This window comes from Onychostruthus taczanowskii, unplaced genomic scaffold, assembly GCF_017590055.1.
Source record: "Onychostruthus taczanowskii isolate IOZ18803 unplaced genomic scaffold, ASM1759005v1 scaffold53, whole genome shotgun sequence".
Lineage (NCBI taxonomy): Eukaryota > Metazoa > Chordata > Aves > Passeriformes > Passeridae > Onychostruthus > Onychostruthus taczanowskii.
The window spans coordinates 336,372-363,501 of NW_024502902.1; the positions used below are offsets into that span (position 1 = coordinate 336,372).

At 43.0% G+C, this 27,130-nt stretch overlaps 1 protein-coding gene across 1 annotated transcript in view; it reads right to left on the reverse strand.

Annotated features, from left to right (window-relative positions):
* GRIN2B (glutamate ionotropic receptor NMDA type subunit 2B) overlaps window positions 1-27,130 on the reverse strand; it is a 167,306-nt gene that overhangs the window by 9,812 nt on the left and 130,364 nt on the right. The window contains exons 4-8 of the mRNA XM_041416757.1: window positions 21,254-21,462; window positions 20,750-20,921; window positions 19,927-20,080; window positions 18,263-18,388; window positions 15,203-15,432 (exon numbers count right to left, since the gene is read on the reverse strand). Of these exons, the coding sequence (XP_041272691.1) occupies window positions 15,203-15,432; window positions 18,263-18,388; window positions 19,927-20,080; window positions 20,750-20,921; window positions 21,254-21,462 (891 nt within the window). The remainder of the gene's footprint in view (window positions 1-15,202; window positions 15,433-18,262; window positions 18,389-19,926; window positions 20,081-20,749; window positions 20,922-21,253; window positions 21,463-27,130) is intronic.

Consider the following 27,130-nt stretch of genomic DNA (forward strand, 5'->3'; position numbering starts at 1 on the left):
TAAACCAGAAACTGAATAAGCAGTAAAGAAAAAGGTGTAAAGGTAGGTTAAATGGAAGGAAGCCTCCTTCTCTCTGGATATATCAAGCAGCAGCTTGCCTGGTGTTATTTCTTGACTCCCAACTGTGACTGTGTATTTCTATGAGCCTGAGAAGCACGCTAACAACAGGCTAATGGTCAGACCAAAACCATTTAACAGCAGGAGTGCACCTGGTACATGAACATGTGCAGTCATGCACTGCCACCTTCTACAGGGCTGCAATCTACAGATAGTTCTAGCTTAAAACACATGCAGGTGAGCCTTGTTCTTGAGCTCTACTTAAAGCCATTTTGGAACTTGGTCAGCTCATCTGAGGAGGCCAGAGCCCCTAAAGCAGTGTATCTCGCTCACATCTCAGCCATGAGGACAGCTAGAAGCTGGCTCTGTGCATAGGTGAGCACACTGTTTCTGTGTACCAGCCAACTCGTCTCTCCAGTTTGGATGGCAAGGTGGGCTAACCTGCATGTGCATGTAAGTGTGTGAGAGAGAACATCTATCCTACCGCTTTAAGCCAATAAAAAACATCAGGGCTGTTTTTCTGAGCTCAGGTTAGTGCATCACCAACAAAACAGAAGTTTCACATAGCATAAAACAGACATTAAGGTGTCTCTTAGAACTCTGTCACATGCTCTAGGGAGGAAGACAAACTCACAGCTATCAAAGACCGTAATGAAAGCAAACTTTGATGGGAGAAAATCACCGCAGCATGCTAAAATTATTCTTTTTTACTAAGCTGATTAAAGCAGCAGCCTAGGGGACCCATCACAAGGAGGGCACTGCCATGCCAGACACAAAGAAACACAGTCTCTCCCATGACATGTTAAACCAGGAGACAGCAGCATGGGCAACTTGCTTTCCCAGAGGCTGCACAAGCCCACCTTAGAGGAAGATTCCCATTCCCACAGGGCCCTCTGACAGAGTACAGCCAACAGGAGAAGCATCAGGCAGGCCTGACCAACATTTGTGAGACTGAGTTTTGGCATGTTCATTTTATACTCCCACCCTCCATTCCCAGTGTTACGATCTCTACTTTTGTCTGCTTCCATCATGATGCCTACAAACTGGAGTAAGAAGGATTTCAAAGGCAGTCATTTCCCTGTGATAAGGGAAATAATCCCAACTCTGAACTATCTTTTGTCCCCATGCTGTTCCAGAGCCCATAATAGCAGACACAGGTGAAAGGCTCCAGATTTACTTTTTAATCTCCTGGGCAATCAATAAATAAATGAAAACTTTTCTCTTGTAAGAAATTACTGTTTCTGGCAACAGGAAAAGCACATTTCTAGAGAAAGAGGTCAGGTTGATGACTTCTACAAATTCACATACTACTCATTCACTCACCAATCCTTATCTCCTGCTGATTCCTTAGTCAGAACAGATCTTCAAATGCAAATTACTCTCCACACACCAACATGCACACACACTTCAGCAATAGCTTGGTGAACAGCAAGACAGGAAATTATATGAAAGGATCCATATGGGGCCCACACCAGACAATTTTAGCTTGAGTGCCCAAGAGGAACACAGATCCCCAGCTAACCTAGCTTAATGTTTACAAAGCTGAAAGTAACCAATGTCCAGCTGACTCTACAGTCAATATAGCCAGAGATAAGCAGTCACTTCTCCATATTTGAGAAGTCATAGCAGTACATGCGTGCAGCTTTCTGATAGGAGATAGCAGTTCAAAAATCCCCATGTGTGTTTCTTGGCAGTAAGTGGGCACAGCCCAGTCCAGGGATGAAGGGATCCCCAGTGAGCTCTCCAGAGTAAAAAAATATTGCATCATTCTGAACTGACTTCTGTCCCACACAGTTCATCCTGAGGGAGCAAGAAGACATGTAAGCCTTCCCAGAAAGCTCATGGGACAGATGGGGAAGGAGTGTGTCCTCTTCTGCCAACATTGCAGAGGAATGTGTGGAGGAGCTGGAGACGATCTGTAAGGAGGAAAGTCAATTGACAGATTGTCAAAGAGTTCAGTAAGGAAAGCCACTTTCTTGATTTCTCCCAGGGGCTGGGACCGTGAGCCTGGATCATCCCCAGGGAAGCAGGGCTCTTGGGAAGACAGGTCTACAGGGAGTCTGAGACACGAGGGAGGAGCTGATGCACAATGCAGGGGCTATCACATGGAGGAAGCCTGTGCAGAGGTAATCTCGATGCTGCAGTGAACACTGACAAAGGAATTAACTGCAGATATGGACAGAAAGGGTCAGAATGTAGATTAATTAGAGAACTGTCCCATTATTTCATGCAAAAATTTCTCCTGTCAGAGCTTTAAGTCACAACAACTCCACTCCAGGCATCTGTGAAGAGGAGTCTTGTGTGATTCTGGCAAAAAAATGCAGTGGTAATAGGGGAAGGGAAGATAAGCAACTACATTAGTTGCTGAGAAAATCCAGCTGTAGGAGCCCCACATTATACCTGTCCTGCTGCCCAGCTCTACCTGCCTCGAAGGGTGACTGCCTGTGAGGGAACCAGCAGAGCTCAGCTGCAGTCCTGAACCCAAAGAGCCCCAGACAGAGACGTATCCCACTTGCATCCTCCCACTCATCCACCATGGAACCTCTGTTGTGAGATGCTCCCCTATTATGTACCCAAGGTGCTGCGCACAGCCTCTCACCCATGAAAGAAGTCCCACTTGTTTCACATCAATTGTGAAGGTGGAGGCTAGAGATGGGGGTGGAAAGCAGGCACCGGGGATGCCTGAAGGGCTGCAGTAGCTCTGGGACATGAGACATCTACGTTTAGAGCCCGGTGGCTGCCTGCCTCTTCAACCCCTCAATCCACAAACTGAAATCAAGGAGCATTAAGTGCAAAGCAGACCTCGGCTTTGCAAAAGTAACCTCTCCGAGTCAGAGAGCAGAAATCTTCCTCCTCTGGAGAGCAATAAACACACAGGCTGGAAGCTGTTAGCACATTCAGGGTGGAGAGCTCCTTTGCCACTCCCCGGCACATCTCTCCATGAGAGCTGTCGACAGCGGCAGTGAAAGCGGGTTTAAGTGACTCGGCTGGCAGAGCTGTTTCATTAGCAATTTGGAGCCATGCCGTGCAGAAAGCAGCATTGTTCTCAGATGTTCAGATATCAATCTGCATAATGAAACAGGTGATAGGAGCTCTTCCCATTCATGGAGCAGCAAATGGAGGGGATTTAGAGATGAGGGGCAGGGGTTATGTCTAATTGGTGACAATTAATTTGATGAGAATTTTTTTTTCAATATATTGTCTGTTACCGAATGGATCCTACAGAAAAGCACATCTGCACTTATTTATCTGCCTCATGTAGGCCCTGTTTACACTGTAAAGTGTTTGCCAATAGCATTGAAAGCAGTTTCCCAAACTCAGCAAGCTCTTGCAACAAAAAGTCTCTTTTTTATCAGCCGATCTACTTTGCCACTGCTGAAAAAAAACCAAATCAATCCACTGCTGAATAACATAACGAGCTGGCAGAACTTGGTGCAAGGGTGGGTGTGTGGGTGTGTGAGTGTAGTGCTTTACCCTTATACAGCTTCTCTGTGAGGGCTCCTTACACTTTGTAAGGCGCTGATGACCAGTTAAAGTTTTCTACCACAGGAAGCCCCACAGCTCTGACCCATCAAACTGAGAACCACATATTTAGCTCCTCTACTAGCTGCAAGTCCAAAAGAGTTTAAGCCCATGTTAGATACTTTGAGCTCACTTCATTTACCCAAAAGTAAGTGCCAAGCTGAGATGCCTAGGGAATTTCACCCTGGGAACAGGTCTCTCATAGTCCCTGTGTCAAATTTGCCCACCACCTGAGGGTAGTTTGGACACTCCAGTACATCTAAAATAGCTCTAGACATCTACATCAACCCAAATTAATCTAGCCACTGGGCCATTCAGCTCTCAGGGCATCTCCCACCAAAAGTACAGGGAGCCAACCAATATGGGTAGCAATAAGCCCAAAGTGCCCACCACCCCCCTAATGTACAACCTCTTTGCATTGCCCAAACATCCTCGATTGTCTCCTCTTATTCTGGTTCAGCTGTATGTCAATGCAGTCAGCTTGCTCCTTTCTTCATTGCCTGAAAATCCAACCAGGCTGTTTGCAAAGAGCTTCCTTCAGAACCTTAAAAATTGAAGAGTGGGTCAGTGCTTTTCAGGTCTAACTCTGAAGTAGCTCTATGCCTGTACTTAAGTCCTGAGAGGTTACACATGTCCACAGCAGCATGTCTTGCCATAGCTGCCTTCTAGGTCCTCTGTTTCAGCTAGCTAATTAATTCCTTCACAGCTAATGGATGAGTCTCAAAGAGAAAAGGTTTGTTTTTTTCTTATCCCTAAAATATATAATTTTTGTCCCCAAGCTGCACCACGAACAATGCCACAGAATCCCAAACCTGGATTTGACCCTGAGAAGATGTCTCTTCCACCTCTGTCTCTCTGGTGAGTCTCTCCTGGGCATCGCCATTCCTGACTGCTCTTAATCCAGCCCACTGTGGAAGATGGCTTGTTCTGGAGACTCCTTCATTCCCTGGACAATGCCCAGAGCTTTATTACTAGAAAGTTCTTCCAAGTATCTGAACTAAAGTCTTCCAGCTGCAAATACAACTGCAATATTTTCTGTTATCTTCTCCATGGGCAGGGAAATCCAAATAATTTCTTCTTCTCTGAAGGTGCATTTTATGTTTTTGAAGACCATTGTGCTGCCACTTCTCCATGTTCTTTGACTGCAGCTAAAGAACCCAGTTCCTTTGGTCTTTCTTTGCAAGCTGTATTATATGGACCTGCAACCATTTTTGCTGTTGTCCTTCGGCTGTATCCTGTAGGTCTTTTCTTGATTTACGTTTGGTTGGTGAACATGCTCTCCACCATACCAAGAACAATCTGATCAAGATCCAAAGATGCTGAGAGAATATTGCAGTAAAAAAGCTTGCAGTAGGGCAACACAAACAATGCTAGTCAGAGTTCATGCGTATTATTCCTCTTCTCAGGGCCTCTCTGTATTATATCATGTTTTGTCGATCCTTCATTTTCAGTTTCCAAATTCTTCAAAGCTGCAACTCTGTCCTGATCTGCATTCAGGTAGCGATCAGTTTGTTTCTGGAATGTCAATCAACACTGCCAGCACCATCTTCAGAGCCTTTACTGTATTCTTTTCTTTCTGCAGCTTGGATTGTGCACATAGGCACATCCACAAACCCATGCCCCCAGCCACCTGTCCTGGTAGAGGAGGTGCTCTACAGATTTCGAGCACAGAACTTGCAACTGTTGGTGGCTTCGTGTTGTAGGCACAGTAAAACCGACAAAACTGCATCCCAGGTAGGAGTGCGCCAGCTGTGCCAGCCCAACAGCACAGGCAGAAAATCATACTGCAAACCTACATCTTAGCACTGGTACAAGTCTGTGAGGAGAGCAGACTAAAGTGACTGTGCTGCTTATTCTCTATTATTAATGACTCTCTTGTAAAGACACTTCTCGAGATTCATTCCTAAAGCATTCCTTTCCCCTCTGCACAGTCATGTAGTTTTGACATTACAGACAATTTTTATTTCCAAGGTGGAACTCTCAGCCATTTCTAAGTGACTATGAGTTTTCAGATCATCCTTTTACCCTAGCTCTTTTTAGTTCCCTCCTTCATTCCGTCACAATAACATTCTCTGTCTCCTCAGCAGTGGCTGGGACTCCTTGCAGCTCTGAATCCAGTTGCCACATCAACTCTTCATGAAATCCTACTTTCTTGTTTTCACTAGTCAAACAAAAAAAGGAAGCTAAAAAAAAAAAAAAAAAAAAAGAGGACCAAACAGCAACAAATCAAATATGTCAATTTTGGGAGGGCATAAAATTACCCTGTCCTCCCTCAGACTTTGACTTTGTGGTTTATCTTATTATTCAGTACCCAGTGATGTTTCATGTTCTCTGTCTTGCTTTGCATAGTGCTTTCACCCATGAATTGCTCTAGATAAGTCCAAGAAAGGAGTTATCAGTTAGTGCAGCTGACTGCAGTGAAGTTGGCAAAGAATTCTATTAAAGTTCCTTTTAAAGGAAGATGTAGTGTGGGTCAGATCCACAAACAAGAACGAAAAATATCTGTGAATGTCTGTTGGTGAAATATGGATACGTGTGGGTCAGGAAAGTGAACAGAGCAACCTGGTGACAATGCAGAGGTGAGGGGGGGCAGGTGAAAGCAAAAGAAAAGAGTTCAAATATAGCAACTTTAAAAATAGTTGTCCTTGCAAAATAACTGAGATGAAAGCAGAGATCCAATTGGTGGAAGAAGCCTCCATCACATGCGGTTATTGCCAGAGCAGTGCACACAGCAGGACTGTGCAGCCTCTTTGCAAGCTGGATTGCTATGTGCAGACCTGTTCTGTGCCACTTCTGCACCCTGGGCAGGGCAGTGCCACCCCAAACAGACGGCATGTCGGGGATCCCACGTGCTCCATGAACACACCTACTGGTGCCTGCTGTCACCACACTGCCTTTATGCTGATCCAGGTCTGAGGGGCCACTGCAGGATCCCACCACCATGTACAGACAGAGCCCACCCACCACCAGCACACCAGGAGTCTTCTAGGGGGGCAAGTGCATGAACATTACACAGGCTCCGTGCAGTTTCTCCACCCAACAGGTAATACTAAAGCCTTAAATATTCCTCAGGGCACATTTGGCAGTATACAGGCTTCAAGTCACTGTTAGGTGTTCCTCAAGCTCGACCAGAAATCTGTAGTGGAATCACTGAGCTTTGCCAGTCAGAGCCAAAAGCTGCTTGCACAGCTGAAGTGTTAGCATGTATATATCAGAACACCACAGTCATATCTGCTGCAATGAAGGGCACCATGAAATCATAGCTACAGTACACTTAACTTCTGGTTACATGCACGTAGAGGATGGAGATCATCTGTTTATCCAGCATCAAATCATGCCATGTATTTGATTCTTGAAGGTCAGCTTCCTTGGAAGCTAAACACAATGGGACAAAGGATATCTATTGAATAATCCCAGGCAAACACTAAAGAGAAATTCGTGAGGCAGAAAGACGCCACTTACTACACTCATGTTAATATCATTAGGAGTGTAGATGTTCATTCAGAGGGAGAAAATTAACTGATTAAAAAGACCTTGAGAGAAGAGGTGACAGCTAAGTACAGAGGAATTTGAAATCTGCTTTGTTTGCACATGAGACAGCTGGTTAACAAATTATGAAACACTCTGAGAAATTCAGAGAATGTAGTTTGGTGGGGAAGCAATTCCATTTTTCACCCATTTTTCACCCATTTTCACTAACAAAGGAAGGTCAGATCCTCCTGTCTTCTGAATACTAACAGTAGTCAACCTACTATTATGTGGATACTATCCACTGGGCATCAGGTTGAAACCCTGCACAAGCCTGGAAAACCTCCAAAAAGATTTCACAGGGGCCATAACTTTCATCCAAGCAATTTTAAAAGCTTAGTAATTACATCAGTGCAATTTCTTAAGCACATCTGTAGGGCAGAAATGCAAAGCAAAAAAGTAGGGCACTTCAGACAGGGCAGCACCTTCCCAGTGCTGGGAGATGATGCCTTCCTTTAACCTTCTGATGGAAACTGCCTCCTACCTGCAAGTGAAAGAGAGAGAAATGAAAGCCATATCACTCCCATGTGAGTCCTGGGGCACTGAATTACATCTGAAATAAACAAGTCTACTGGGCCACCAAGATTTAGGGGAAGTTTGACTTTGAGCAGCCAAAGGCCTGGGAGAAGCAGGGCAGTAAATTAAAGTAAAGCATGCAGTGAAGTAAAAATGCCTGGAAAGATATAACCTGCCAAATGTTTATCAAGCATCTGTATGTGCATATAACTCCAAATGTCACGGTCACTAGGCATCAGGAATGAAAGTGTGGGGATACAGCTGTTGGTTGTTTTTTTGGTTTTTTTTTTTTTTTAGATCCTGTAGATCTCATACTCCCATTCCTTCCCCACCAGTAATTCAGCCCTGATCATTCAGCTGAAGGAGGCCAGCTCTCATCTCTCAGGCTGCCAAATTTTGGTGGCAGGGCCATTGTCTTTTATTTGACTGCAAAGTGCCAAGTACATTTATGGCACCATATAAATAATAAATAAAAATATTCATTGTTTTCCTCTCCCTTGACTTATACTGATGTGAGAAGCAGGACAATCCTTTGCTTCCCTCTCTCACTCTCCCTCTTACGTAATTCTCCAAAGACAGCTTTTTCCAGACTGCCAAGCAATTAGAACAGAAGCAACCAAATTTAACCACTACCTCCAAAGGGGTATAGCTCCAAGAGCTGGTGAAAAGGAAGATGAAAAGAAAGGGTCAGTGGTGGCCAAGGCCTGGGAAAGGTCAGGGTGCTATGGAGGGGGAATCCAAAAGCTGCAAGCTAAGGACTATGCCACGGCCCCATCACCAAAGTCCCTCATCCTGCAGCTCTCATCTGTACCTCCAACAAAGCCCAGGGGGTTGCATTTCTTCCTTTCCAGCAAGGACGAACTAAGCCTACAGTCTGACTCTGAATATCCCCGCCCCTCGCATCTTATCTGCTTAAGTTCCCAACTAAACTGCATTTTAACTGTCAAAAATCCTGATTAGTCCCATTAGAGGTTTTTACTGTCATTAAACAATAAAATGGGGTGGAAGGGACTTTAAAGATAATGTAACCCCAATCCCCATGCCGTGGGTAGGGACACCTTTCACTAGACCAGTTGCTCAGAGCCCCATCCAGCCTGGCTTGAACAGTTCCAGGGACGAGGCAGCCACAACCTCTCTGGGCACTGCTTCCACCGCATCACCACCACCACAGCAAAGGATTGTTTTCCTAATACTTAATTTAAACCTATCTATTCTCTTTCAGTTTGAAGTCCTTACCTCTTGTCCTGTCATTACCTGCTCTTGTTAAAAAGTTTCTCTCTATCTTTCTTGTGGGTTTCCCTTCAGGTACTGGAAGGCCACAATTAGGTCTAAAGCCTTCCCTTTTCCAGGCTGGACAATCTCAATTCTCCCAACCTTTCCTTGAAAGGAGATGTGCTCCATCCCTTTAATAATTTTGGTGGCCTCCTCTAGACTCACTCTAGTAGGTCCATGTTCTTTTTGTTCAGAAGACAACACCCCAGAGCTGATGCAGCACTGCAGGTGGGGTCTCACCAGAGCAGAGCAAAGGGGCAGAATCCCCTCCTTCATTCTGCTGCCCACGCTCCTTTGGATGCAGCCCAGGATACAACTGGCTTTCTGGGCTGTGCCATTGCTGGGTCATGTCCAGCCTCTTGTCCACCTGCACTCTCAAGTCCTTCTCAGCAGGGCTGCTCTTGATCCCTTCAACCCCCAGTCATTTTTGATACCAGGGAAGTCCCTACAGATGAACAGAAAAAGAGAGAATCCTGAGAGACCAAATGAAGGCTAAAGCACACTGCAGCCTCCTTGTTGCTCTGCACTGTACAGTGCTGAGCTGAAGAAAAAGAGGGAGAATGACAAAGAAACTAGGACTGAAGCAGGGGGAAAACAAAACATGTTTGAAGACCCACTGACTTTAAACATTTATAGTCTTAAAATCTACTGAATCACATTTTAGCACATAGGCACAGGGATTTGTTCCAAAGATCTCAGAAAGCATAAAAATTATCTCAATACAAAGACTGCAGAATGTCTAAATCTATCGTAAACACACCCATCTGCAACTGCAATAAATTATCTAAGATTATATTTATGTATACAATAAATGTAAGTCACAAATCAGAAAAATCTATTACTAACATATGATCAGCTGTAGCTATTTAATAGCTATTTATTAATAAGAAAATTTTAGCATAATATGTAATTACACATAGTACACATGCATTATGTGTGTTTACACATAATATATAGCTACACTATTAATATTTTTAAATACTTCTTACCGTAGCACCTGATGATTTACAAGGACATGCAGAGAAATAATCAGATTTTAAGCCATAGTATTTCAGATTATCAGAGCTCTGAGTTTGTTTCACTTCACTACAGACCAATGTGTTCATAGTGATTCTTTTATTAAGCACTCTAGTTGATATCGCTGTTATTGACAAAGGTCACATTTAAGCAAAAGGCACAGTTCAACTCATTTACAGGGAGATGTACCCCTTGGAAAGCACTGTGGAAAGAAACTCAACTCTACCCCATGACATAAGGTCTGGAGATTCAAGAACCTCTTTATTTAGGGGAAGTTTTTCTGTCAAGTAAGGTGCATCATATTTATGCATTTTGGAAAAGGTTATGATTTATCACAAGAGGACAGGATTGGAAGTGGCACGGTCCTTCTTCTGTCTGCCTAACTCATACCTCCACAAAGGTGTCCTGACAATAAAAACCGTTCTGCTGTTGAAAGATGACATACTTTCTGCCTTTGGACACTGCCACATAAAACTTCCTTTGTATCCTGCTGAAATGTGTGGAAGCACATTTCACAAATGTCAGTTAACACTAAATATTTAATCCCGTGGAAGATTTGTACTACCTCCAAGCCACCCAGTTAGACAATCTTCCCCTTGCAGAGCTCACAAGGCACAAGACTGACCCTCACTTTTAGTCCTCTTGAAAAACATCTAGCTGAAGGTATCTGTTCTGCATTTTCCCTGAACTTCTCCAGAACAGGTATTTGTTGTACAAAAGCTGCAGGCTCAGGGAAGCATTTAACTTCAATCATGTGGAAAATAGCCCATTGACTTTAATGTCACCACTCATGGGCACAAAGTTAAGCACACGCTTAAGTCTTCTGCATATCTGGATTCCTTGTATAATTTCAATTTAATGTGCCGCAAAGTACAATGTGGGAAATAATTCATTTTTCAGTTTCACAGCCAAGCATCTATTACTGCCAGAAAAGAGCAGGTCCTTCTCTTTCTGTAGGTTTTTCAGTGAGGCTTTTGTTTTGTATCAACCTGAAATGTTCCATTCACCCATTCACCTCAGATCCACCTATGTCGTTTCATCTTCCAATTATCTCTGTCTGTCCCCTTCCTTTGTCACACAATAAAAAAATCTTTTTTCCACTTTTTTCCCCCTTAAATGTAGGTCACTTTTATGAGTGGTGCTTTTAGAAAATGACATGTCAAAATACATGTCAGAAATATCAAAATATTTTGCATAAAGTATACTAAAATGAGCTATTTTGGAAAACATCAGAAAATCCTTCTCCCTTCTTATACTCTCCTCAAGTTTTTGGGTCTTTTTTCATAAAAATACTGGCCAGTCTTATCTTCAAAACCTACCTTTCAAAAAAAGAAATAAACTCATATCTATTGAAAAAATAACTGACCCATGCTGCACGTGTCTCAACATTGCATTAACATCTTAAAAAGCAAATAAGTCAAATACGTGTGAAATTTCAGCAATCTATATCAATTTGGAGGCATATAGAAATCAATTTCTCTCCTTTTCATGTCAATTACAAATTACCATTTTGATACTGTATTAACTTTGGCATTTCCAACTAATTTATAGGAAAGGATAGTATTTTTTTATTATTATTAACCTACTGTCTTCTAAATCATTTTATTTAAATGCCCTGCTGGCTGTCCACATTTGCTTTTATTCTATTACTACTTTATATGAATGGAAATTACGTATAGCTATTAGATTACTTCACACATTAGTTCATTTTATATAGTCTTTCCTGTATTTATTGCCTTCGTTAGACCAAAATACCGCAGGCGCTTGTTTCTCTAATGTGTCTGAAGCTCTCCCACTAATGGAAATTGGGTTATATCTTCTGATTACACTCAGATGGAATCCAGACCCAGGAGCTGACTGCTCCTGGGACAGGGCTCAGGGAGCAGCAGCCCCCACACGGATCCTGGATGGATGCAGCCCAGCAGCACGTGCAAAGATGCTCCAGCTGGGCTTGCTGGGAGCTGGCACGGCCAGTGTGGCACTGCCAGGACCACCTCCAGCCCCTCTGCTGCACAAGCTGGACCAGTGGAGGTGGAAGGTGCTGCTTCGGCACCTGTGCAGGAGGAAAGTGGTTCAGCACGCCCCAAGCACAGGGAGCTGGAAAGGAGATGCTGTCAATAGTAGGATTTTTCCTGCAGAACTGATGAGGCCAGCGCTGCTCTCAGGCAGGAGCAGGTTTCTCCTCCCTCAAACTTCCCATGGCTGCCCCAGAGTTAAGAGCTAAAGCTTGATGCGTGATTTAGCAGATCCCAAGGTTAACATGGGGGAACTAAGAGCCATCAAAAGGTGGGTTCCTGCACCAACTCTGGCACCTGTTTAGAGCCAGCTATGTTCAAAGGGTGGCATTCAGCAAGGTGAGCATCACCTGGGACAGAGAGTGAGTGTCAGAGGTCCCTACATTCATACAGGGGTCCTCCAGACACCCTCTGTTGAACCTGGTAACACCTTGGGACAGAGGCACCCAACCCAGCTCAGACAGACATGCTCAAGCGTCCACAGAAGCACAGTGGGGGCATGATGTTAGTCATTGTCTTGCACGCCATTAGGAAGTAAATGCTGGGGCACAGCCAAGACATCAGCCAAGAGACATCCACCATCCTGAGACATCTGGAGCATTTCAGTCTGCTTTTCTGGGGAAGTGGCATGCTACCAGCTGTAGGCATCTCTTGCAGTAATTCAGTAATCCAGGCAAAATCTAAGGAAGACGGTCCAAGGAGAGGGTTGCTGTTGCAGAGTGTAGCCAGCCTGACCTTGGCAAGTGCACCTCACCCAGGCACAGGAATGGATTTTGTGAGTGCATCTGGCATTTTGGCTGCTCTACAGTGCCAGTGGGACGCCTTCCCCAGGTACTGTAGAACTACAGAGATATTTGCAAGCAGATCTGGGTCTAGGCAAGTAGGAACAATATCATTTTGTTACTGTCACTTTGCCTATTGTCTTGGATTACATCATCTGCTGAGTCCTTGTGCTGGACACAGGTGCTCTTACCAGCTGATGGAGAAGGCCAGGAGACCAATCTGCCTGACTTTTGCTGTGGACACCAGATCATACATTTGGGATAAAAGAGATTGGAAGTGACAATCTTTCCTCTTGGAAAAGAGTCTTTCCCACCTGGCTTTGAACAGTGACTGCCTCTTTTGAAAGTCTGAACTGGCTTTAAGCAGGCAAGAGAAGTGAGGTAGAACACAGGCCACTTCCATGTGCCCTGGATGTGGCTGTGCCCTTCATCCTGGCCAAGCAGTGCATTGAGAGGGTCAGTGAGTCGCAAGCAGTGTGCAGGCTTCAGAAAAGGGTAAAGATGAGATTCAGAAGAGTGAATTCCTCCCAGACCAGGGGATCTTGAAGCACTGTGACAAATGTCTCGATGACAGCTCACAAATCCTGCAGGGCCCTTTGCATATTCAGAGAGTAAAATCCATAAGCCCAGTAGATCAAGCTCATTCACTCACTTTGTTTTGGATGGATTTAGTCCCACCTGTTTTTAGTGCCCAAAGGCAGCTGTTGGCCTTCAGTTTCACCAGCCAATTTTCATTTGTTTCCAGATGCTCTGGTAGATTGTAATCTTACCCAAATATTGCACTTGCACTAGCAGCTACATTTGAGGCATACCACAATCCTCTGTGTACTACAGCCTTTCTCTTCCCCAAGGAAAAAAGCACATATGCTTTAGCTTAGCAAAAGTAAATAGAGGTACGGTGGCAGAGAAAAGCAGAAGAAAATGGCCTCAATCCCATACACACAGGTGGCCCTAGAGTGAAATCAACTGAAACAGGCCTAGGAATTTGTATTCAAAGGCTCTGTGAAGCTCCAGGAGTCACTGCTTTCAAATGATATTTCATGCACATCTCTCTGCAGGTATGAAAAATATCTTGAAAAACGTGAGAGCATGTTCTCTCCATGAGCCTAGGCACAGCCTGAAACAATAGATCACAGGTACAAACTATCCCATTTAGCTCAGATAGTTGAAAACCTAATGATGACAAACTAATGTTACCTCTGATAGGGCTGGCTGGTTTTGAACAGTATCTTTCAATCTGAAGGTTAGAGCTCACAGCTTCTAAGGAGTCTCTGCAACAACCTCCACCTGACAGAAAAGCATTCTCCAGTCCACCCTATCCTCAACACAGCACTTTGCAAATGAGGAGACAATGTGAAACAAATTGAGGTCAAAATTAAAACAAATAACAGGAGCACTTCTGCATGGATTGTATTATTCTGTGCCATGTTTCATTCCAGAAAAAAAAAAAAAAAAAACCAAAAAAAACTAAATGAGTAAGAAAAACTCTATGGTTAATCCATCACAGAATTTCCAGCCTGCTGAACAGGACACAGTATACACAGGAGGCCTGGCCACAAATTATTTCTAGACTGTCATGACGGACACAAGAGTCAGTACCCATAACCAACCCAGCAGCCACAACTGATGCTTGCAGTCCTCCTCTTGCTGCAACCCCCATAGCAATGTGTGCAACCCGTTGCTATTTGGCTGCCCTGCAATGGCATGACCCCTTAAGCAGCCCCAGTGACTGAGTAACAAGCTCAGCATGGGCAATCAAGCCTCACAATACACAATTCCTTGTGAGCAGCCTCACCACAAAACAAAAATAAAGGAGTGCACAAAACATTACACCCTCACAAGCCAAACAGTGCTACCCTTCATGTATCAGCAATCTTCTCAAAACCCTCAAGTGTTCAGAGTCCAGCAGAAGTGAATGCTCTGCATGGACAAAATGCTGTGCAGATAAACAAGGCATTGAAATGCAGTCTGAACACAAAATGATTTTTTGTGGTAAGCCTCCAAACACCTCGAAAAACAGCAGTATAACTTCAAATGCAAGCAATAGCAAATCATGAAAGGCACAGTGATTTACCCCCATGGACAGAACTTGTTTTCAGAATAAATTAACAGATCATATTTGCTAGCCTAATGGCCAACATTCCTACCCAAGACAAATTATTTAATTCTGAAAAAACGGGTTACAGCCACTATACACATCATCTCCAAAGCTCCATTAGTTTGTTTCTTGCTGACAGTCAAGGTGTGGTTTGAGACTGTGCAAGCAAGCACAAGTCAGTTCTGTCTATAATTCATTCCTGAAGTGCTTAACACATGTAAAAGTGCAACTGAATACCAATGAAGAACAGCCATGCTATGTAAACTAGGGTCTAAAGCTCTGATGATGCTACTCTGAAAACACCTGCCCACTTTCCTTGTGAAAAGAAAAAAGAGAGGGTAGAGCAGCCTATTCTGTGGAAAAGGCTGCTTTGAGGGTTTGGGTGGATACATTACCTTTTTGTCGCTCAAGCCAGACACCTGGTCCACATATTCCTCTTGGATCATGAAGGCAGCCAGGTTGGCAGTGTAGCTGGCCAGAAAGATGACAGCGAAGAAGGCCCACACCGACACCATGATCTTGCTAGTTGTACCCTTGGGATTCTGTACTGGCACAGAGTTGTTGAACACCAGCCCCCACAGCAGCCAGATAGCTTTGCCAATGGTGAAAGAGGGACCTCCTGGTTCTAGAGTGATGGAGAAACATGATCCCACAGTGAACATCTGAGAGTAAGTGGTCTGTATTTCCAGTCATATACACATCTTGAGTTAAGAGCAGAATCTATTCCCACTTGGAGGTGAATATCAGCAGCAACACTCCCCTAAATTCATGTTACCATATCTCAGCTAAGTACAACCTGAATTTTTTTTTAAAAAAATGTCCTCGGGTTTCCATATTTTTCTATCTCAGGGATTTCCACTGAAACCTTATACAAGGGCACTTTTTTATTAGATTGAAGTATCTAGAAGACCAAACATTTAATTTTGGTTGAGGTGTTGTCCCCAGAAACAGAATTTGCACAGAAACATTCTATCCTCATTTCCATCTGTTCAAGAGTAATGTCCTCAAACTCCCAGCATACATCTGTGTAAAACATGGCTCTCTTTACTGTACTTGTAAAGGTGTGAGGAAGCGCACCATCTGAAATAACAGGGCTCTACAAATACTTTTTCATGAATGTTTCATTACTCAGCCTGTTGAAGATCCACAAACCAGAGAAGAACACAGCTCCCTCTCCCCATATTTTGTGTCTAAGGTACATGACAGTGACATATACTTGTCTCACCTTAAGAAAATCTGCAGGTCTGCCCTAGATAGTCCAGAAGCAGATCCAATGTTTTAAAACCTCCTATTTTCCCCTTATTCACTTTTCAGTGTGGAAGCTCAGTCACACCCCAGAAGCCATGTGTGCTAATGAAGCACAAAATCTGAAAACATGTGAAATGGCACCTGTCTCCCAGCAATCTTGTAACCCCAGCACATGCTGGTTCCATTAGTGGGAACCCAACCCAGAATTTCCTCAACTTGAGCACAAGAAGAGCTGAGAGGGAGAATGCCAATATGATCACTCCTTGGAATGTGATCACTCTTCGGACACTGAGAAGATCCTCTTAGGATGAATGGAACAGTTCAAGCATCTGTCCTTTCTCCAATGGCGCCAACCTGACCAGCATCCTACACATTATCTCCTCAGGCAGGCTGATTGGGTCCCAGTGCTGCTGCCTGTGGTTAAGATTGACTCCAGCAAAATAGCAAAAGGGAAAAAAGTTTTGACATGCCTCTCCAAACCTCCGAGCAGTGAATAGCATTGATCATCTGGAAACACTAACCGTGTTACCCTAAATATAACTGAACAATGTAAGGGGCTCATTTTTTACCCAGGGAACTGCATACCAAGTTCAGAGCAGAATCATTGCCTGGTAAACAGGTGCCTTTAAATTCCAGGGAGATAAAGTTCCTAAGAGAAACATAGTTTTGCAGTCTTTGTCTTTTTACATGCTGGAGTGGTATTTTTACATCTCTCTCTAACTAATGTGCCCTAAGATATACAGGTGAAAGGTCTGAAAAACATCAGTGGGAACTGTATGGTAGAAGGAAATCTTGAGAAGTTCCCTTTTAAAAGCCTTCCTCTCCCCACTGATCACCCCACGTGCTTCCACAATTACTTTGTCAGACAAAAAACAAGATTGTAATGGGGGATTACAAGTCCTGATGCCCATAAATAGAAAATGCAAGTGTTTGAGGCATACTGTCAGGGGGGTACTGTCATAGTTCAAATGCAGCCAAAGTAACATTAGCCAGGGTTTTCATTACCAAAATCAGTATTGCAGTCTCTGCAGCAGATTTATGTATCTTCATAATTCATCTCTCAGGGATAATATCTGTCTGATAATGCAATACTCTTCATAATTACTCAGAAATATTGATACTTGTAGCTGCAGTTCAGCTAACTTAACAACTGCACAACTGCATGCCTGTACTAAAAACTGCTTCCAGTTCCACATCTGTATTAATCCCTCCTAAGAGACTCAGGTTTCTCAGTACTTGTGCCCACAGATCCAGGTGTCATAAGGGCCCTCCATAGTTCTGTGTTAAGAGACAAGTTATCCACTCCCCCATGTATGTGATTCTCCCTGCATTCTCATTAACACTTTTTATTTTCACTCCTCTCTAGTTTGATGGCATAAACTCACTCAAAGCACTAGACCTGGGAGCAAATGAGTGCATTTTCCAGTAACTGTCTCTTTCCCACTATTCTGTATGAACCAATAAATCCAGAAAAATTTGAAGGGCTGATTCACCAGGGGGTGAAAATATGCAGATGGCAGAAGACTCAACTTGCTAATTGTTTTCATGTCAATAAGGGGAAAAAGGCTGTATCTTAGGAAGGACAGACAGCCTTTCTTTAATTCACCTGTCTGCCTTCTGAAGATCAGAACCACAAAATTGGATCACTTGCTTGGACCCAAATTTCCTGCTGCCCTTGAAAAATAATTCTTTACCCATTCCCAAGAAAATTAGTTTCCCATTCTCTCAGTTGGTCTTAGAAAGCCAGAAAGGCAGGGAAGGACCTGACCAGATGACAGATGTGGATTGTGGAGGACACAGCACTATGCCAGGAGGCCAGCAGAGTGACTTGCTCTGCAGGGAGATGTAGCACTGAAGGATGGATTGAGAGTGCTGAGCCCTGTGATTGCCTCAGAGTACAGCATTGTAGGCCCTGCCAGCACTGGCTACCAGGGCCCATTTTACTTCAATGAGAAACAAGTTGGAGCTGGTATGTGCTTTAGACATGAAAGGCGACACAGCTCCGTCTCTCATGCCAAGCAAATTATCCATTATACACATCTGCTCTCTTCACAGCCTTTTTCCGCCTCCATCCCTGTCCTTTTCAGTCTGAATGCAGAGCTCAGAGCGGGCTAGATCCGTATCGCATTCAAGGCAAAGAAACACCCCAACAAACAAACAGAGACTGGAAACCAGAGGGGATCATAGCAAGAAACAGCTCTCCTTACCTCTGCCATCAGCAAGGCACCGATTATAGCCCACAGGGCTGAAGTACTCAAAGACAAAGACAGCCACCGCAGAGATGATAAGCAGCATCACAAACATCATCACCCATACGTCAGCACTGAAAGGTTCTGGAGAGGAAGAGAAAACCATGGTGAAAGACCTGATAATACCTCACCTCCTTTGCTCTCCAGAGAAGCCCAGTGTGGGGCAAACTGGGTTGGGGAAAAGCAGAAGCTAAAACAAAGTCTTCAACCTGATTCTGAAAACTTCTTGAACTGGAAAAACTGAAGTTTCTGTCTCTGTAATGACTGCATTCCATCGTACTGTTACATTTGTGACACATGGCTCCATCTGGAACCACACACAGCCATTGTGGCATGCATTGATAAAATAAAACACATTGATAAAAGATTGTTCCCAGGAAGTCCTTCAGCACCATCTGGAGAGAGTGGGGAAAATCAGGCAGAACTGGCAGAGTGTCAGACATGCATCCAACTTTCAAGATGTTATCGAGCCAAAGAGAATCTCCAAATTTCTAACGTTCAACCATAATGACAGTAGATTTTTAGTATTCCATCCCTCTAGCAATGGGAACACTGGCTCGTTCTAGAAATGTTAGTGTTCATGTTCTGCAAGTATTTTATCTCTGCCAGGTTTTCTCCTTCTCCCAGCTTGAACAGAAAAAGATAGGACTGAACCAGATAAAAGAGACAAAGAACTTTGCTCCAGAGTATAGCCAATATTGCAATTTCAGCTAAATTGCAGTTTAGAACTTAGGAGATAACTTTAACATTGCTTTTACATATCCCAGCAATATTGGTGGACTTGCTAAGGGAAAAAACTCCTGAAGAATTAGTAGTCTTGAAACTCATATCTAAAAAGGTCTGAAAAAATTTCATTACCCATATAAAATTATTTCTGTCTGTGAATGTTCTCGGGACTCTGGCAGAGAGCAGACAGTAATTACATAACCCATATACTGTGTTTGCGGCATCATAAAGCATTTTATAAAGGCAAACAGTAGACACTAGGAAGGCACGAATGTCTTGGGGAAATACAGTATCATTTCCTTATTCTCTGATCACCCTCCATCGCTGAAGGACATTAGAAATGCCTTTGTTGTAAGACACAGTGTCAGCACAGAACCGATGGCTCAACTGTTCTTGAAAAGGTCTATTAGTTCTCTAACTTCTACTAGGTGTCAAGAGAGGGCCAAGTTAACAATATCTTTACAAATAATGTCCCTCAATGTGCAACTATTTATTGCAAATTGCTATCACCAAGTGTTACAGCATCCCAGCTATAAGGTTTGAATCAATTTTCTTCTGGCCTACACTCCTTGAACACACTATTAGTTGAGTCACTGGGAAACCACGTGCTGCGATGTATGTGACAACTCTGAGTGAGCCCAATTTTTCTAGGATTAGGCATACATTTGCTGAAAAATGCCTTGGCTTGGAACTCATAGCAGGGCCTATTTGCACTTGCATTTGCCTGGATTTTGCTTGCCTGGGATTCAGTTCTAAAACATCACAGTATATTTTTATACACCTGTCCCACAGGTACTCCCAAAAAAGAGCTTTCAGGCTAAGAATCACAAGCAACCTTCACCTAATTTTTTTTTATGACCACCGGGTGAAGTTTTAATTTTAGATTGAAACAATACCTAAGAAGGCAGAAGGTGAGACAGTTCCATTGCTACGTGACACCATGACACTGATTCCCGTCTCAATGAAGGGCACAGAGAAATCCACCACTTCTGAACGTTCCTCATTAATGGTGAGGGATCCCACAGCCATATAGGCCCGTTTGGTGACAACCTGGAGGAAGAAAAGAAAGAGATCACACACAGACATGAGGCAGCCCTCAAGCACCACAGCCAAGCCCCTTCTCATCTTCCTGCCTTTCAAGACAATCCTTTTACTCCTGTAATCCCATTCCCTATATTGTTTGTAACATCTCTCCTTTCTAATCTTTCATCAGGGTACCTTCTTCTTTCAGAAAACCTATAGACATTAATCTTCTCCTCAAAGCTGGTATGTGTACAAAAAATAAATCCACAGAGGTCTTAGGATAAACACATCATCCACAGAGAAGACGTCTTATCTCATTTTTCTGTCCTTGCTTTATCCTCCCTCGAACACTGCAAAGCCTTATTTCATTCTTTATTCACCTTATATACAACCTAAGCATAATCTAGGTTGCAGCAACCATGGTGAATGGATATCAGCCTCTTTCAAAGACTGTCTAGGCCAAATTTGTGAGACCATAGAGAATAATAATTAATGGTCAGACAGGAAAGGTTGTCATGGTCAGAGTCTCAGAGCAAATTAATTCATTCAGTGCCAAGAAAGAATGCAGGCCAGTCATTTCCAGAGTCACCTCTGTCCTTGCCTCAGAAGTGGACCCAATAATGATGGGAGGCTAGACCTGACCCATACCACCCAGCCCAGGGTTGAAGCCCACCATGCCCTCCCTTTGCTGCTGACCTCTCCAATCATTCCATTCCATGTCCCATTGATCTTTTTTCCATGCTTGCCATTAGTCACCAAGTAAAGGTCATAGGTGAACTTGACAGACTTTGAGATTTTCTTGAGGATGTCTATGCAGAACCCCTTGCAACATTTCTTCATGTAATCTGGCTCCTCATCAGTTTTGTTCCTGAACAATCACAATAATAGGTGATGGTTTAAAAAAATGGGTTAAAAGACTGGGAGAAACACCTATAATTCCCCTCTGTTGTCAGTTTGCATTCCCCCTCCCACTATATAATGTGGAGAATTTATATTGTGCTCTCTGTGCCAGAGGGTGAAGGGACCCACTACAATGATTTGCCCAAAGGGACCCATCATGAAGGGGCATAGGACAGGCTGGGCAAATGGAGGTGATTTTCGAAAAAGGATTATAGCTTATGATGGTATTGGCCCAACAGACACTTTACATTCTGCTGAGACCAAAGCCCCAGATGAGCAGAAGAATACAGGGGTACATACTCAGTCACGATGCGTTTTTGGCAAGGGACCGTGTTCCTCATGCAGGTGCCACTTAGGGGGTCCACGTTCTCCACAATGACAAATGGTGCCTCTTCCAAGGTCACGATACTCAGGTGATCGTCCTCACGTTCCTCAGAGTCAGGATACAGCTCAAAGCGCGGCCACACGTAATACTTCATCTGCAACTTTTTTTCTTTCCATTTGCCCACCTGTGGAGACACAAACCACAGAAGATAGACTTCTAATCGTGCCATCCCTTTGCACTAACCACAGCTACTGCAGGACTGGGTAAGAGTACCAAACTCATGACTCATGTAAGATGGAGACATTTCTGGGGAGAAGGCTCTGAGTAAGTAGATTCAAACACGGGGGAAGTGCAGAACAAGAAATATCTCTGAGTTGTCTCATCTCTGTGATGGTCTCACCTTCTGGGAGAGTGAATGGATAACCATGGGAATACTGTAACTGTGGTCAGACTTATGTCCTTCAATTTTTTCAGCCAAACAACAGGAACACAATGACTTGATTTCATACCTTAGCTGGAAACAAGGAATTGTTTTACATTTCTGATGCATGAAAATTAATACCAAAAAGTATCTATGATGACTTTTAAATCTTTCTATTTTTCCCTAATTCTCATAACTTCCATAAATTTCTATTGCAATTTTAGAATAAATACTTAATTTTCCATTTCCTAAATTAATAGAGATCATATCTTCAGTAGTCAAAAAAAGGGGGAGGGATTCAATTATCTTATACCTCCTGCTAAGAATGAAAGCTGTTTAGAAGCCACTGCAGTCATTAAAGAGACAATACATGCAAGCTCACCCACTGCACAGGCAGACCATTTCTTGCAAAAAAAAAAAAAATCCAGGGAAAAAGAAAACTTGAACATCAACTGTACTTTCAACTATCAAAGTCTTGCCTTTGTTCTCAATTCCCTCTCCCACCATCACAGTTGACAGTAATTAGCACCTTGGCTGGCAACCAAAGCTGAGAGGGTGAAGAAGCTAACTGGGCTTTAGAAGAAGTTTCCTGCATGATCCTCAAAGCAAGTCCTCCAGGCCAGGACTGAGGCATGCTGACTTGATGGCAGAGGCAGTGTGGATGTGTGGGAAGCTTGCATGACTGCTCTTAGTGGTGTACCTGCTTGCTGGGTAAACAGAAAATCTTCATTCCACTCCAATCCAACACCCCTCCCACAACCCCCAAATTTCAGTCATTTATTTATTGAAATGACAGAATGGGAGGGAGAAACATTTATTAAAGGCTCATTAGGTGTCAGTGAATAATCTGTGAAACTCAAAGCCCAGCTGGGGTTTTGCATTTGAGAGTATCCAGAAGCCACATAAAACACTTGTCACCTTCAAAACAAACAAACACTTCATCTGCCCATGAAAGAAAAATCCACTCTGAGGGCAGTGGAGGGAGAAGAAAGGCAGAAGAAATCACCCAGAGATAGCAGTTTCCAGATCCACCCTCCATGTGCAGGGTGAACACAGCACCCCAATGAGCACAAGGCAGGGGGGGTTGTAAAAAGATGGGCTGTTGGTCTTGCCTTCCCAAAGGCAAAGAATGCCAAGGAGAGCTTGCCCATAATGTTCCATCCACCCATGGAGATGCTCTGTACTCATGCTAATATCTAAGAATGGATGTGGAAAGTGAATTTCTAAGGGAATAAAGAGAATAGACTCACGTGTTTATCCAGGGTCTGCTCAGCCCTGGACTTCCCACTCATTCACCAAGCAGTTCAATTTATCATCATCTGTGCCAGAGATTTCTGCAGTGCTACTTTAGCTCTCAAGTAACTGAGCTCAAATCCCCAAAAGTAGTAACTGCCACACAGGGCTCAGCAGGGACCAGTGATTAAGATGCTGCGCAGAACAGCCCAGTTTTCAGCTCAGTAACATTAACTTATCATAGAAATAAGTGGCTGATGAAAGAGACATCTCGCAGAATCTCAGCAGCACTTAGATATCTCAGTAACAGGCATGATATAACCCCCTAAGTGATAAATTAGATCAGATAGGCAAACCCAACCCATAATTACCCAGAAATTCTCTGGGACAGAAAGGGGAGTTCATAAGGCTGTGTGCCAGGCACGTCTCACAGTCTTGTACTACACAGAAACATTATGAAATTAGGATAACAATGACAGCATTGCCACAGCCTTCTGTGCACTAAATCACCTCACCTGCAACTACAGTAGTACACACCCATTCCTTATTATCACAATAAAATAATTCTAAATTTTCCAAAGAGGAAGAAAAACAGGAGGCAAGTAAATGTTCTGACCTAAATCTCCAAATCAGCCATGGATTGTCTCAAAAATATGTGCAAATGTTACATTTTAATGCTATCAGACATGCCATATAACCCCATACAGGTACAGATATTAATAAGAAAAGTCAGAAAATCATAGTGAATTAAAAGAGGGCAGACTTCTTTACATCCTTATGCATGCAAAAGTCAAATATATATGCACATAGTTAAGAAGGATGGGCATAAGCAACATGTGGGCAATAAGAAACACCACATGTGCAGAGGATGGAGACAATGCAAGATAAAGAATACACAAATGTGTATTGTATGCTAGATAATCTGCCATATGAGGGAAGGAGCAATTCACTGCAGGGACAGAAGCTAGCAGAATTAAATGTCAGAGATTTGTCCTGGTAAAGATGCCTAAGCCTAAAGAATATAACCTACCAAGCTGTGCAGAGCAGAGCAAGGCATTTCTGAAGTCTCAGGATACTTTGTATTAGCAGCCTATGAACTGTTATTACTTGGGTTCTGATGAGTGCTTGCCTCAGCAAAAAGAGGAAAAATAAACTATCCCAGGCATGCTTCCTATTGGTCACCCTGCAGTTTCAAGACCCGTAGGGTGTTCTCCAATCAGTCCAGTCATCCAAACTCCTACTAGGAGCCCTGAAAGGTCACAGAATAAGTAAAAGTAAAGATACTAGGAATCTATAAAAACTCCTTTCTAATTATATTCTCCAATCCCCATGTAATACTACTTTATGCCAGGACACAACTCCTAAGCAACAGAATTTCACCTTAACTGCCCCTTGCTCTATCTGATCTTGTCAAGAAAGTAAAGTCACTTTGGCTTGGGGGTGAATTTGAAGGTGTTGAAGGAGAGGAGTAGCTAACTTTTACGTTAAATATAAGATCCTATTTTGGATAACAAGATTGGAAGTAGAAGTCCAACACATTTGCAAAGAAAGAAAGGGAGAATTATTGTAGAACAGAAAGGTAATGACATATGCTATTTGTGTGTCTAAGAATATAAGTTATCCCATGCAGACAAAAGGCAAGATTGCCTGTGCAAGGGGAAAACAAGTGGGAGCCTTCTGAAAGCCTTCCAGCCAGCTGGCAAATTGCCTGAACCGCGGTATAATGCAGCCAGAACAAAAGAGTTCTGCAGTATGTTAATGCGCATCTTTAATGAAAGGTGCATCACATTAGTTCCTTGAAACTAATTCTTAACAGAGGCTTTTCTCTCCTCCCAAGGGAAGCTAAGGCTTGTAACAGCCATTTGTGGCAGATGTTTCTCTAACCTGCCCCTACACTGACAGAGACTCCGTGGTCTCCACAAGCAATCTATTCCAGTGCTTAGCTATCCTTCCCATTAAAAAGAGAGGTTTTTCTCCCGATGTTTAACCTAAATCGTCTTGCTGCAATTTATACCAAGAGAGTGTATTTCTTTATTCTCCTACATGTGCTCTTTTCAGTGTTATCAGGTCAGTAAGATATTTTTAACAGAGAGGAGCTGATAGTCTCATTCAGTGGCTGTCTTATGAGCTACATTGGCAAAAGCAGCCACTTGTTCAAATGACCAGCACCCAGTCTCACCATTTACAAAATCCTTACCCAGATGGGTAGTATGGACAAGTACAAGCTACTCCCATGAATTTCCAAAATCATCTGTTCCAACAAAGGCAGAAGTAAATCCCTGAGTTCCTCCTAATATGGCAAGGTAGGACTTCAAAACACAAGAGCATCTGAAAAGACCTATAACTACTATCAAGAGAGGAAAACTAAAACCTCCAGAAATTTGGTTTTCAAGGGCTAGGCAGGAGAGTACAGTTCTGAATTAAATCAGAAACATTCAGATATGTTTCTTAGGCAAGACACTCAGCAGCATTGCATGGGTATTTGTGGTGAAGGTTCGGGAGAGAGCCTGAAACTTCAGGTGCTTGTTTTTCAACAGGCTGCAGGAAAACCAGCTAGGCAAAGTCTCCTGAAAGTTATTATTTTATTCACCTCCTGTATGCACCATGCCTTGCACCACTCCTTTTTCATTTACAATCTTATTTCAATTCCTGCTCTCTCTCTTCCCTGCCCCCCACACCCCCCTGCCCCCCGCCCTGCTATAGAAGAAATGCAAAAGAAACAAAAGGGATTTGGTTTCATCTACAGAATAAAAAAAAAAGATTATTCCAAACACACTTAGGACTTGAACTGCCTTCAGAATTTCCCCAAAAGCTCAATGTTTCCTCCCTTATTATTGGTTCTTTTATTTCTTTTTCCCCAGGAGTTAAGGAGTTTTTTCATTCCAGTGGGGAAACACTAAAGCAACAACAGAGAGCATGAATTAGGAGGCAGAAAGTCCCTATTCCATGGAGAATCTCTGTAACTCGAGCTGCACCCTTGTGGCTCGACACTGGGTAAAACTGAGATAATGCCATGTTTTTACATCTGGGGTGCACTGGGTAGATACACACAGAAAAGGCCACGAGACTCACAGATACTGTAAAAGTGAGGAGACACATACACGTGTTTAGAGCTAGACAAGGGAACATATACAGCATGTATATGATGAATATATGATATATTATATCTATGAATGGTATAAATGTGAAACGTATAAATGTGTATGAATGTGAAAACTTCCTGTCTTTAATCTTTGGAAAAATCTTACATAACTTTTACTCCTGAATTAAATACATGAAAAATGGAAGATCAAATATAGAAAAGGTAAAGGTAGGATGCTGGACAAGGGGCAGAAAATTAGGACTGTTATTGGTAATATAGTTGATGGAGAAGCATACCTAACCCCTCTGGGAAGAAAGGAAGTCCAAGGAGAAATAAGATTCTTGTCAGTAGAATTGGTACAGATCCTAAATGAGGACATGGGAAAACCAGAACAACTGGGGAGGACCTGAAAAGGGCTACTCTAGAAGCACCATAGAAATAGCAGTTGTAACTGGGACACTGCCAATGGAAGTAGGCATTACTCAGGGTAGACCTTGGGGATGCTGTTGTAACCTTAATGCTGCAGTAGACTGTGAAGAAATCATGCATAAATAAAGTAGAATCATTTTGAATTGAAATAGGTTTTGGAAGGCTGGTGCAAGATATTCCATGAGGACTGAACTGCAGAGATCTACTGTAGCTCCACAGGCTTGGCTTTCAGTCTAGATGGAGATGTCATTACTGTTTCTAAAGAGAAATTTTATCAGGAACCAAGTTATTATGGAAGTCTTTAGCTTCACAGAGATTAGATGGAGAACAAATGCAAATTTTCACAGCAGCACCTTGATGTTTCTTTTTCTGGATCTGATAGCTGGCATGTTTCTTTACCCCAAAATTACTCAACAGGCAATAGGTCATGATGTTTTACACTCAGTTTGGGCAAAGCAGCAAGGAACCTTACAGAAAAGCTAGTTATCAGAAATAACCTTGGATTGAGCGATTAGAGAGCCTGTCTTAAAGAAGGAGATTAAAAAGCTTGTCTAACCTAGATAAATGAAAGCCAAGAGGGGATATGACTGCTCTGTATAAATAAAGGGGGGACAGATACACAAGGGAGAAAAGAAAGTGGTTTTTAAGCAGGAAAAACAATGCCAGTAAAAGAACAACTGATTGAAA